Source organism: Acanthopagrus latus, chromosome 16, assembly GCF_904848185.1.
Source record: "Acanthopagrus latus isolate v.2019 chromosome 16, fAcaLat1.1, whole genome shotgun sequence".
Classification (NCBI taxonomy): Eukaryota; Metazoa; Chordata; class Actinopteri; order Spariformes; family Sparidae; genus Acanthopagrus; species Acanthopagrus latus.
In genome coordinates this window covers 5670119-5683721 of record NC_051054.1, presented here as the reverse complement: position 1 = coordinate 5683721, position 13603 = coordinate 5670119, and the positions used below count along the sequence as shown (strand labels likewise).

Here is a 13603-nt window from a genome sequence, read left to right as displayed (position 1 = left end):
AAGGAGGAGCCGGTGCTCAGCGTGGCTGTTTTCTCTGTATTGGATTGCTGAGAGTTGCTGTAGTAAATCAAAACTAGGTCACTGACTTGTGGCTGTGTGTCCGTTATCTTGTGTTTTAGCAGCAGAACTTTAAGCAGCGAGTCGTGGCTCTGCTGAAGCGCTTCAGAGTCTCAGATGAGGTGGGTGTTTCTGTCTTCAAGATTAATGTCATCTTCTTCTTCTGCTGTTGAACCACCGTGAAATGTATCTGCTTGTGTTTGTGTGTGTGTGTGAAGGTTCTGGATTCGGAGCAGGACCCCGCAGAACCGCCCCCAGAGGTGGAGGAGGAGGACCTGGACCTGGACAGCGTGGAGTTCGAGAACCCGAGCGACAGCGGCCCGGAGCTCGATGATGACGACAGCGTCCTCAGCACACCAAAACCCAAACTCAAGTGAGTGTTACCCAGCAGCAATATGCACGTGTGTGTTTATATGTTGGTTATATTATCTGTTACAGTCCAGTTCATGATACTCACAATAATGAATGTATTCATGATACAGCAATTCTGCGATAGTTGGAAATTCCTCCAGAGCCCAATGATGAGATGAGGCTCCTCTTGTGTTTGTGTTCTCGACTTTAGCCCTGATTGTTTCTTGTGTTTCAGGCCATATTTCGAGGGTCTCTCACTCTCCAGCTCCCAAACTGAGATCGGCAGCATCCACAGCAGCCGGAGCCACAGGGAGCCTCCCAGCCCGGTGAGACCAACAGAACCAGAATACAGTAACAGTGACTCACATAAAGTTGCCTTTATGTGGCTTTAGTGCCGCATCGTGACACAAATAAAACAGTCCTACATAACTTCAGACTGCGACTTTAAAGTATAGACTGAGTTTCTGGGTCTGAAGAGTGAAGACAAGGCAGAAGTGGCTTAAACCTGCATGTCTACCTTTCTAATGGCCACTGGTTGCAAAAAGAAGTCTGACTTCATGTGAGCTTATGAGAAAATGACCCTTCTTCTAACTTGATTTATTCCCTCAGAACTGCACTGACGGCCTGATTGTCCTGACGAAACTTTCACTGAAATTTCACTCCGCTCGCTTCGATTCTTTCCCACCAGTCCGCAGGTTCAAACCAGTTATCATGTGTTTATGAAACTGTCGGGGCTCCGTTGACTGAAACAATGAAACTTCCTGGGATTCCATCAGAACCAGGTAGTGTTTATTATTCCTCTCACTGTCTCGTTTCAGATTGACCCAGATAAAACCAAGTGCGGCGGGGCCAAATATCCAGATGACAATGTGTCCGATAACGTCTCCTTTGTGAGTATCAGCTCCTAAAGCTGCTTGAGATCAATAACTGGAATCAGCTTTTATTACTGTGAGTCAGTATTTGAAAGAAATTGCACACTTTAAATTATGTGTGTCTCCAATTTATGTCTTTTTATATTGCTTTGTATTTCTTTTTCTTAATGCCCTTGTTGTCAGTCACTGCACATACAGGAACAAGAGACACATTTCAGCTGTTAACGGTCACGTTTGCATCCATACACATGCAGACTAAATTCAGTTTTTTCGTGATGGATAACAACCAAAGTCCTCAAGCACAGTCAGAACATTTGAGGCCTGAAAAATGTTTGTTTTGAAGAGAGAAATGCATAAACACGTGTGTCAGCGCCTCACTGGTGCTGTTTTTCTCTCTTTCTGTTTTCCCTCAGGAGCAGCCGGAGGCGGTGACTCCCACCACAGAGCTGGAGATGGACAACATGGACACATTTTTAGAGAGACTGCCACCAAGTGGCAAAATGACCAAGACAGAGTCGCTAATCATTTCATCCAACAGGTAAGTGGTGACTCAGTTTGTTTGTTTTTTTTTCTGGCCTGCAGGTCAGGGTTCAGGCTTCCTGCTGTTGTTTGTCCTTCTCACACTCCAGTCGTCCATCTCTCTTCTTCTGCTGTTTGTAGGCAGGAACCAAAGTTGGCAGGAAGGCGAGGGAGGAGCACGTCGCTGAAGGAGCGCCAGCCCAGCAGGCCGCAGAGCGAGAGGGCCAACAGCCTGGACAACGAGAGGTCCCTGGACACACGCTGCCACCTACAGGTAGGAGAAGAGAACTGCAGGACAGCGCTCACTGGAGTATAACCTTATCTCGAGGGAAATTCTATCTAACACATTTTCTGGTTTCTAAAATCCAAAGCATGGTTTTTTATTTTGAATCAAAAGGTTTCCAATTGTTCCCTCCTAGATCCCAAGAAAGACTGTGTATGACCAGCTAAACCACATCCTGGTGTCTGATAACCACCTCCCAGACAGCATCATCCTCATCAACACGTCAGACTGGCAGGGCCAGGTGAGGAACACCTGCACTGCCAGCTTTAAATGGCTCCTACATTTTTAAAGGAACAGTGCACCCAAAAATTTAACTATTGTCATTATCAACTTGCCCTCATGCTGAAAGTGACAGGAAGTTTTGTAGTCTGCAAAACATTTCTGGAGTTTCTCAGTAAAACAGAGTTGAAGTAGATGAGGTCTTGTTTTAAAATCTGTTTCTCCTTCTTGTCTCCTCTCAGTATCTTTCAGATATGCTTCAAAACCACCATCTACCGGTGGTCTGCACGTGCACCACGGCCGACGTCCAGGCTGCGTTCAACACCATCGTCTCCCGCATACAGAGATTGTAAATCACACTCCCGTCATCATCATCATCATCATCATCATCATCGTCGTCGTCTCAGCCATCATATATTGTGGAACTTTAAACCATCTGTTTGTTTTCTTTCCTAGTTGCAACTGTAACTCCCAGACGCCCGTCCCCATAAAGATCGCCGTGGCCGGAGCGCAGCACTACTTCAGTGCCGTCCTGAGGCTATTCGTGGACCACCTCTCCCATAAAACCCCTGACTGGCTCGGCTACATGAGGTTCCTCATCATCCCTTTAGGTAAGCTGCAGCCTAAACTGAGTGTTACTGATTAACACATGACTGTCAGATTAAAATCCTGCAAAATTAAAATGCTCTAATTACTGAAAATGGGTGGATAAGTCTGGTAGCCCATCTTGTGGGATTGTTTTACCCTCTTTAACCACCTGACAGAACCAGAAACTCTTAAAGCTGTCGATCATTTTGCACTGAATGAACGAGAACTCTTCCTGTCCTCTCACTGTTGATCTTAAAGTTTCTTCTTCTCTTATTGTTTGTCTTCGATTGGTTTAGGTGCACATCCCGTCTCCAAATATCTCGGCACTATTGACTATCGATACAACAGTTTGTTCCAAGATACTGCTTGGAGGGACCTCTTCCACAAGCCTGAGGCTCCCGTTGTTGGTGGGCTCTTAAATACTACAGACTTCAGATTTGTTTCTGACAATGCGTTTAGGTGTAAAGTCAGAATTAACTGTTCATTGTGTCTCTTGCAGCCCAGGAGAGCCCAGACGTGGTGTCCAGGGTCACTCAGTACATGGTGGGAGCTAACGGGGCTCACCAGCTGCCCATCGCAGAGGCCATGCTCACCTACAAACAGAAGAGGTACGTTTTCTTCACCAGGATTAAAACCTGACGAGATTTCACACTGAGCTCTAAAGAAGTGGGACTTTAAATGTGTTTTTGTGAGCTATCCTGATGTTTTTGCTGTCTAACAAATGTTTGTAATGCAGTTTTCAGCAGTTTTTTTTTTTTCGAAAGGGGGTTGAACTGATGTGTAAAAGAGAGACTATAAGAACAATCTGACAGACGTTAGCTGACTCTCTGCAGCAAACTAAACACGATTATAGTGATTTAAAAACAGCATGAAGGTGATTTAAAATGTCAGCAGTGAGGATTAAGACCGAAAAACAAAAGTTTGACATTTGAAAAATACCTTTATTATGAATGAGCGAGACAATTAACGTGAACTAGTTGAACGCACATAACAATACATGTTTCAACCCCTTTTTGAAAATGAAGACAGTGTTAAAGGTATACTAATGTTGTGGAGTTTGTGTGGGAGCTGTGGTGTCTGACACGCTGTCTTCTAAAACATCACTGTCTCTCCATCACTGTGTGTGTGTGTGTGTGTGTGTGTGTGTGTGTGTGTGTGAATAACATGTTTTTTATCTTTTTGTTGTATTTTTTCTTTTCTTTCTTTGAAGGAAAAAGAGCTTTCATTTTGATTTTGCAGTAAGGTATTGTGGTCGATTGAGTTTGTTTCTCACGTAGCTTGGTGATTCATGCGCTTTTTGTGTGTTGGAGCCATTTTCCCCCTCTTTGATACCTTCTCGGCCTTTAAACCGGAGCTCGCCACTTTAACAGCTGCCAAGGTTTCTCTTCTATTAACGGCTTGAGACATAAACATCTCAGATACAGTAAGATCTAACTCTGCTATTCAGATATAGTACGGTCTGATGAACTAATTAAAGCTGCACCATGCCAAGTTTTTATTTATGTTAGGACTAAAGTTCTTTTATTAGCATACAGACATAAGATGGAATACAGAAAGGTAGTTTCACTCACTTTATACCCAAAGACACGACATTTGCTCCTCAGTGATAAGACAATCAGTGGACTGGCTGAAGGATAAACAGCGCTGATAAAGTGGCAAGAGACCGAATAGTGTCAGCTCCGTCTTCCCCTCCTCTGTTCCTTTATCCCTCCTCCACGTTCTCCATGTGCTTCAGGCCATCCATGTCTGTCTGTTATCTGTCCCGCTAGAAGTAGAAAAATCTGCACACTGTCAGAATAATGTCTGTCAAAGTTCAATTACCTCTTCACTGTTTCAAATTCAATCACGAACCGCAACCACCAGGCTAAAACATTTAGGTTACATGTTTACATCAATGTTACCATCAAACGTGTCAGGATCAACTCAAGTGTCTTAAGTGCTACTGGGCCTGTTTTAAATTGATATTAATATAGATAAAAACCGTGTATGTCACATGTATAAATAGAATATTTAGAGTACAGAAACAAATTTATTTTCTGAGGGAATTTCTTCAAATCTAGCATCAGCCTCTGCTTTGTTTTGGGACACCTACAGCATAATTTCACACAAATGTCTGACAGTATAAAATGACGAATGAATGACAAATGAAGTTCTGGTATTTAATACTGAAATGGTCAAAGGTCAACTTGACTGTGACATCATAATATTCAAAATATTCAAAAATGGCCAGGCCATGACTCAACTTGACTGGTGCATGGAGGCGTACAACCACGAGGTGTTAATTCTGGTAATTCTAGTTTCACTCTCAGGCGCTTTGTAGCTTTTTGTTTTCAGTGCAATGTAAATAAAGTTATGCACCTCATGCAAATCCTCCATGATACCTTGTGTCAATTATGGCGTCCTGTCACTGAACCATAACCTGCATTTTCCGTGGTGACAGGACGCTCATCCTCGTTCTTAGAGCGGTTGGTACAACGTATCATTCAATCATGACGATCTAGTGTAGTGACTTTATCTAGTGAATTCTGCTAACACTGTTATTATGCTTAGCTTACTTAGCTTCTAACGCCAGGAGGGTTCTACCAATGCGCTGGTTATTATGATACTAGTTCTGACTAATAACGGAAGTATCACTCATTATCTTCCCCCAGTGACTTCCCCAGGAAACTCAAGGATAATATAATGACAGCTCAGACGACTTAATACCTAAATGCACAATATAATGGTAACTTTATCACATATTCTGTATTGTACAATAATACAAATACCACTTATTCCAACCTGGAAACTAGTTTTTTGAGTTTTATCTGAAGAGTGCATGTGTTATATCCATACAGCGGCTCCACGTCCATTCTACATGGATTGACGTGCATGTGCATCTTATTTTAACCGATTGATCACACGTCCGAGCCAATACACGGCTCCGACACATCAGACAGAAGTCATGTGTTCTGTCATAATCCATCTGCAAGGCGAGACGAACATAAATCACTCACATACCAGGCAGACATCTGGCTTTCTCTCTCGCTCTGTTTCCCTCCCTCCCTCTCTGGCTGCTCTGACACTGATTACAGCAGAGATGTGTTATGTTGGGAAAAAAACAAAAAAAAAAACAAAAGACGTGGCCTTGATATGCAAACTGTGACCTACTGTAGACTGTCTTCTCTCCTTCTCTCCCCTCCTCTGTAGTCTCTCTGTTTCCTCCCTCGGGGGGCGATGGCAGGTTTCTTCAAGGCAAGAGCAACAACCTTTCACATCATCAAACGTCTTTACATGTAGTAAAAAGAGCAACGTAGAGCTAGAACCACATTTCAGGCTATTTTTCTGGTCATCGCCCAGGAAAATAGTTCATGGAAGGCTTGTAAGTGTAGCGATGCACTACCGCTCAGAGGTAGTGCATGGACCCAGAGGTGTTTAGGATGTAGGTTGGTGCTCTTCCTTCTCATCCACCTCTTTGTGACTCAGTAGCTGAGCTGCTCCCCTGATTGGACTTGCTGCCTCCTGAATGCCCCTCCCGACTTTGGTTTGGTAGATCCGGTCTATCCCTGCAAAATAACTGGATGGCCTTGTCGGAGGAATCGGCCCGCTAGCTTGCATGTTTTGCCCTTTTTTCGCTTCTCCGGCTACAATGAGGGGGCCCGCGGTGGGGAGCCGAGTCTGTTTTAGTGGAGGCTTGAACCCAAGAAGCAAGTGCAGCATGCTCTGTTGATTCTGTCTGGGTTGTGATAGCTTTGCATACCTTCTATGCAAATGACAAGATTACAGTATTTCCAGATGTGAAACACTGGAAATCCAATGTCAACATTTACAGGATCTGATCTTTACTAACTGTAGATGCCAGTAGATTTAAGTAGATTTTCCATCTGCTCATAGTTTCTTTCCCTTTCATCATGACATCTCAAGTCCTTGCTCTTTTGTACCTGAACTTTCTTTTCCCCTGTGTTGTTTCTCCACAGCCCTGATGAGGACTCGTGTCAGAAGTTCATCCCTTTCATTGGAGTGAGTAGCCTCCTTAATTCTGCATTTATCCTAAATTTTCGGTGTTTGTTGATTTTGTTTCGAATGCTGCTCTTTGGCGCGTTTTTTATCATAAAAGCCATAATCTCTCCTCATCTGTTTTTTATTCTAGATGGTGAAAGTCGGCATCGTTGAGCAAGCATCTGCGACGTTAGGCAAGCAATGACTGTTTACAGATGTTTGACATTTAAGAAAAAGATTTTTTTTTAAATGTGCACAGTTTGCACATTTCCAACACTGTGGCAACGCTTCTCACAGCTGTCCCAGCACCAAGCATCGTTCCACCACCAGTGTGTTTGTTTTTGAGAATTAAATGTTTGACTGTTTCCTCCGTCAGTAGACTCTGATGATGCAGCACCTCTGGGCTCGTCTCTGCTCTCCTCCACCCCTCCGCAAGTTTCCCCCGCGCTCAAGGAAGCGTCGCCCACCCCGCCCTCCTCGCCCTCCGTCCACACCAGCTTCTGTGCTTACAGGTATAATGTGATGCCCAGGTCAGCTGTTGCAGCAAAACTGAGCGATAAATGAGACGTTCCTGACAACAGAATATAGATACTTTTATTAGCATGATTTTTATGTGAAGGTTTCTAATATATATGTGAAATTTAAAAGAACACGAAAACATATTAAAGGAGCAGTTTGTAAGATATGCAACATTCGCAACAGTTATTCTAAAAGGAATCATCCGCCTTACCGACTGTTTCCTGTAGTTCTGTAGGACAGACGGAACTGATGGGGCTCCAGGTTGACTACTGGGTGGCGCCGACAGAAAGGAAGAAAGACGTGGAGAAGCGGGACTCCTCCTCCAAAAACACTCTGAAGTGCAATTTCCGCTCGCTGCAGGTCAGCCGGCTGCCACTGGGGGGCGCAGAGCCGAGCACCCAGCCCACCATGTCCATGACGGTGGTGACCAAGGAGAAGAATAAGAAGGGTGAGACGTCCAAGTGGGCTGACGCATGCATCTTTCTTTGGATCCTTTTGGATTTGAGCACTGTATTTGTCATTAAAGGAATAGTTCACTTCAAAATAACCTTTGAAACCTGTTTAAAAGCCACACGTTTTAGAGATGGAGGAGAACAGCTGGTGTCATACAAATGAAACAATATTCACAGGACTGGATGTTGTCTGGTAGAATTCAGTGTTTGACATTCCGTCCTCAGACGATGCGCCAAAAGGCCAAATGTCATTTAATCCTTAGAGAGCAGAGAGATTCTGAACCCTTCATTTACTCCCAGCGTGCGTCTCTCTGTTGTTCCCTTCTGCCAGTCATGTTCCTGCCAAAAAAGAGCAAAGACAAGGAGGTGGAGTCGAAGAGTCAAGTGATCGAAGGCATCAGCCGGCTCATCTGCACTGCCAAGCAACAGCAGACCATGCTGAGAGGTGCTTTTCACACTGCTGCACTGACATTTCCTCCCCCATCAGACATCCATCAGAGGGATCCTCGGTTTTTCTGTTCAGTTTTGTCTGAAGCTTCCCCACACATGTCATGAATAGTTGATTCTCACACAGTAAAACGGTAGGAAAATTCCTCGACTGGTTGGATTTTGACCAAATGTAACAGGAGAGTTCTGTTATTCATAGTCAGTATCATAATATTATCCGTATACGTTCTGTGTTAGTACTACTGTTCCTCCTGGTGAAATCAGGAGGTGGTATCAGCCAAGCTCATTTGAGAACAATATCAACGATTGCATGCAGAAATAATCAACATTATTTTCATCTGGACACATATGATATCGTGAGCAAAACATTTTTAGAAATGTTTTGTTTTCGTTGAATGCTCTGCACACTCAGAACTCAGAACTAGGGATAAAACTCAGCTAAAGATTCTAATAAGACTCAGATAAAAATCAGCACTAACTAGCATTTAAATATTTTTGATTTAACACTTTCACTACTTATTTTATATTATCAGTTATATTTTGTATGATTATTCTGAACTGGGAAAGAATCTACTTACTTTACTGATAAGTTATTCATTTATTGGTAAAGTTCTTTATTAATAATGAATAAATAATCTAATAATTACAAATAGTGAAGTTAAAAACTACAATATTTGCCTTGGAATTGTAATGGAGTTGTTTAAAGTAAAAGAAAGTGGAAATACTCACCTCAGGACTCAAGCAGAGTACTCGAATAAATATACTTATTCACTCCAGTAACATTGTGAGTGTAACTGTGTCGTAATGTTTGTGTTCCTCCTCTGCAGTACTGATCGACGGCGTCGAATGGAATGATGTCAAGTTTTTCCAGCTGGCGGCTCAGTGGTCGTCACACGTCAAACACTTCCCCATCGGGATCTTTGGACACTCGAAAGGCCCTTACTAGCAGCACCTAAGAGACTGAATCACTGAGGACAGCTCCCCTCTCTCCTCCCCGTCCCTCGTGCCAACAGCTTTTAACTCCCTCCTCTCCTCCCTCCCCCCCCCGCACACTTCCTCTATTCTGCCGTCTTAATTTAAACTCCTGCATTCACCTGTTGCATTTGTCCGATTATTTAATCTTTATTGTGTTTTTGTTTTTTTTTTTTAATTTTCTATTTATGTAAAAACATCTTGAGGCAAAGCTGCCGAGGGGAATATTTCTTTACTCAGCTTTTTTAAAACAGAAAATCCTGCTGATGTTTTATAGACTTTTGAGAAACAAACAAACAAACAAAAAAAATAATTAAATGATTAATTAGAAATGACCTCTAACCTTTAACATACAGTATGAGTGCCCAGGTTTCACCCTCTGCCATGTTTTTTTTTTTCTTAATTTGGTGAGGCACAGCACATTTAATCAAGAATATATTTAAAAAATGGAGAGCAGCTGCCTTGTAATGAAGAGGAAGACGTGAGGGTCGTCTCAACCGTGACAACCACGATGAAGACATTTTGGATTCTCAGCTTCAGACTGTTGTCACTTTACCGACTTCACCCCCCGAAGAAGAAAAACACGTGAACGGCCCCAGACCTTTTGGTTCTCTGCACTCAATGAAGAAGTCTGATGTGCAATAGACTGGATACTGTGTGAATGCGACTCTGAATAATAACCTGGCACTGTTTATGGATTACATGCTGCTCTTAGTTGTGACTTTTCACTCTGTGTGACCCCCTTCTCTTCTTTACTTTCTCCTCCCGGTAAACTGGCTCGAGATTTGAAGGGTTTTTGCTCAAAACTGAGACATGAAATTAAAAAAATAAGGGTCAAAATCAGAACATTATTAATAGCACAAACTACTAATACTTTGTAGGCAAGATAAACTTAATGGAGTACTTGGACATTTTGGGAATAAAGGACAGAGATATATTTGCTTTTAGCGACTTATTCAAGTAAGCAAGATGGTTTCTACATTCGGAGAGAGCTATGCTAGCTGTTTCCCTTTGTTTCCAGTCTTTATGCTATGCTAAGCTAACCGGCTACTTGCAAACAACTAGCCTGGCTCTGTTCAAAAGTAACAAAAATCTGCCTACCAGCATCTCTTAAATTCACTCCAGTAATAATTAACACATTATCTCCTTTGTTTTGTCTTTATAAAATCAGAGCCAGGCTAGCTGTTTCCCTGTTTACAGCTGTTGTGCTAACCTAAGCTAAGCTAAGCTAAGCTAATCAGCAGAGATGTGGACTTGAGTCATTCGACTTGGACTCAAATCGTCTTCAGTCATTGTTTCAATAACTTGCAACTTGACTTGACTGAAAATAGGAATGAGACACAATGACTCAAATTACTTGACTTGTGTTCATTTAATGTTTTCAGTTTCATTGACCAGGTTGGATAAATTTGCCACTTATATAATCACTAGAAAGTTACTGATACCTTGACTTTTCTCAGATTCTGCAGGTACGGCTGCTGTTTCTTGGGGTGACTTGATCTGACTTAAAGGTCCCATATTATATATGTATTATAGTGTGACGTGTTTTTTTTATTACAAAGCAGGTCTAGGTGCTATAAAGATACTGTGACGGTATCAAAACACCCAATCAAGAGAGAAACTGTGCCTTTAAACGAGACGTTTAGGGTTGTGATGTCACAACTATACAGTAACTGCCCCCAGCAGAGCCTCAGCAGCACAGTGGGTGGTGCCTGCTCAGGCCTATGTGAGCCGACCAATCAGAGCAGACTTGGCTCTCCGGGGGGTGGGCTTAAAGAGACAGGCACTAAAGACAGAGGGTGAACAGACGTGCTGCAGTAATGGACAGTATGAGAACAACAGCGTTTTATTTGACAACATAAGAAGCTGGCCATTAACATAATATGGGACCTTTGACTGGAGACATGACTTAACTAACACTTTACTTGAGATTTGAAGTAAATGGCTTGAGTCACATACTGCTTTCAATCCTCTCATCTAATCCTGATCGAAAATATTCCTGAAAATGTCAAACTATTCCTTTAAATTCTGTTTATCATAAATATAAACTAAACCTAAAGATGACAAACGTTACACAGTGGCTCCTCTGTATCAAACAATTAGCTTTTTTAATGTTTAATTGAGAAAACAACCCTTTGCCCTCGAGCCCCACACTCCTCAGACACACTCCGTATCTTTTGCTGAAAGCAAAAACTTTACTTTTGCCAAAGGAATACTCGTCAACTGCAGCTCACTCCGCTATTACCTGTGTGGTATTATAGAAGACTTCATAATGTAGAGGTGAATGTATTGAAGGTACCTTAATGTAAAGCACTTTTAAATGTTTGTCCATCATAGTTTAGCGTGTTATAGAAACCTACCCGGGGGGAACTGCAGGGACGACTGACTGCGGTTCACAGAGGGCACATGGGACAGACGGACATCTGGCTTCATATCTGAGCAGCACAAGCAGCAAGCGGTGTTCACGGCATATTTTTTTTATGCAAAAGCAAACCGAGCACCTGTTTCGTCTCTGTGCAGGATCACTCAGTGTGAGGCCGCGTTGAACTGTTTAGAAATATAGTTTGATATTCTGTAAGTTTAGTCTAGAACGTGTCTGTGACGTTAACAGTTCTGTCCGTAGATTTTTTTTTTTTGTTCAATATTTTGTTGACTGTTAAGCATCAAAACTAAAAAAAAGTATTTTTGCTTATAAAAATTTCTTTCTGTAGCAGTTTCATTATAACGTTTTGCCAATTTCTTGATAAGTGCCTAAATTGCATAATTTTGACAAATCAACATAAAGTAATTTTTTCCCCCCCGGCTGAGATTGGTGCTGATTCTGGTTCTGACAACAGAATATCTCGATACGGTGCGGTGATTTTTCGCAGCTTGTTCATTGGAGGGAGAGAAAATCGCACTGCTGGCTCTCAAACATGGGTTTGAAGTAACTAGAAAAATAAAATAAAAACTACAGCCCGTCCATGTTGAGCATATATTTGTTTCTCGATATAGAAGATGTTTTAGATGTTTTGGTTTTCATGTTGTCTCAGAGAAAACGGCTTGTTGAAACTGAACGTCCCCTAAAGACTACCACTGTAATCCCAAAACTTGGAGTAATAAAACTACTATACACACTAAAATGCACTTTTCTTTCCATGTCTGAGTCATTACGCTGTGTCCTGCTCAAGGATTTAGATAGTAATGTGGAGGTGATTCAGCCACCGGTCAGTGAAGGCAACGCGAGCATTAACAAACAATGCAAAAAGCCGTTTTCATCAGTGTCACTTCCTGTGGTCCAAAGTCCGCACTCGGCTCTGGAAGCAGCAGCAGGAGAGAAAACAACAACACGACCAGGTTTTTATCTCACAATCGGAGCACTGATTCTAAGATCAAGACTGAACTTGGAACCTTTTAACCCAACATCACTGAGAGGTCATTACGTGGCCTACAGTTCAGAGGTACTTGTAATTTCCACAAGTATTTCCATTTTCTGCTGCTGTATGTAGCTACAGATTTCATGGTACATTGGAGTCAAATTAGTGCATCATATCACATCACATAAAACAAACAAACAAACAAATAAATAAAAAAAACCCACTGATTCCAATACTCTGATTATTGTGTCGGCTAATTTGTCATATAGTACATACATGCATGTAAATGTATGTAGAATTTATTTTTGTAAGTGTAACTTGATTCTTACTCTAAGTACGTTTATTTATCTTTTGGGTACATTTTTACAAAATTGATTTTAAAACAATCATATGATAAAAAACAAATTCGCCTCCAAAATGTAGCGGAGTGGAAATAAAAAGCAGCAGAAAATGTAAATACTCATGTAAAGAACAATTCGTCAGAATTGTATTTAAAGGTGCATTATGTAGTTTTGGAGTAGACACTTAATCAGAAGAGAAAGAATCAGGTGAACACACTAAACTCTGCTGTGTGAAGTGATGACATGTTATCAGCACAGTGTTGGAGGCAGAGTCACGTTCATTCATATAAAAGCTGCTGAAAAGTTCGATGTCCCGCCTGTGGAAATACCTGGATCACTGACTTAACTTCTGGTTTAGTGCCCGGCTAACATGAAGGGGGATAAAATAATTTAATTGTGAGGCTCTTCAAGACTTTTCAAATGTCATTGAACCCAGTGGCTCAAATTATGACAGTGAGACGAGTCATTTTGTGGGGGATGTGACGCTCATAGAAATGTATCCACTGTTTTACAGCCCCGTCTTTCACACTGAAAGGTAACCGGAAAAAGTGTTGTCTTAAAATCGGCTTCAAACCCAGATCCACCTCTTGGGGGCGTATTCCTGGTGCATTAGTGACATGAAAGGTAACGTCAGTAACTTACAACCTAT

General features: G+C 42.0%; 1 protein-coding gene across 6 annotated transcripts in view; it reads left to right on the top strand.

Annotated features, from left to right (window-relative positions):
- Positions 1–12376, top strand: part of pacs2 (phosphofurin acidic cluster sorting protein 2) — a 49849-nt gene extending 37473 nt beyond the window's left edge. For 3 of the 6 annotated variants that reach the window (XM_037125562.1, XM_037125567.1, XM_037125568.1), the window contains 18 exons: positions 120–179; positions 276–430; positions 644–734; positions 1227–1298; positions 1694–1818; positions 1941–2073; positions 2219–2323; positions 2544–2650; positions 2758–2912; positions 3186–3296; positions 3389–3497; positions 4100–4132; positions 6846–6888; positions 7019–7061; positions 7244–7379; positions 7614–7834; positions 8170–8283; positions 9113–12376. In XM_037125562.1, coding sequence (XP_036981457.1) covers positions 120–179; positions 276–430; positions 644–734; positions 1227–1298; positions 1694–1818; positions 1941–2073; positions 2219–2323; positions 2544–2650; positions 2758–2912; positions 3186–3296; positions 3389–3497; positions 4100–4132; positions 6846–6888; positions 7019–7061; positions 7244–7379; positions 7614–7834; positions 8170–8283; positions 9113–9231 — 1932 coding nt within the window. In that variant the 3' untranslated portion in view covers positions 9232–12376. The remainder of the gene's footprint in view (positions 1–119; positions 180–275; positions 431–643; positions 735–1226; positions 1299–1693; positions 1819–1940; positions 2074–2218; positions 2324–2543; positions 2651–2757; positions 2913–3185; positions 3297–3388; positions 3498–4099; positions 4133–6845; positions 6889–7018; positions 7062–7243; positions 7380–7613; positions 7835–8169; positions 8284–9112) is intronic. The other 3 variants (XM_037125563.1, XM_037125566.1, XM_037125564.1) reach the window with 3 other exon arrangements.
- The last annotated feature ends 1227 nt before the right edge of the window (positions 12377–13603 follow it).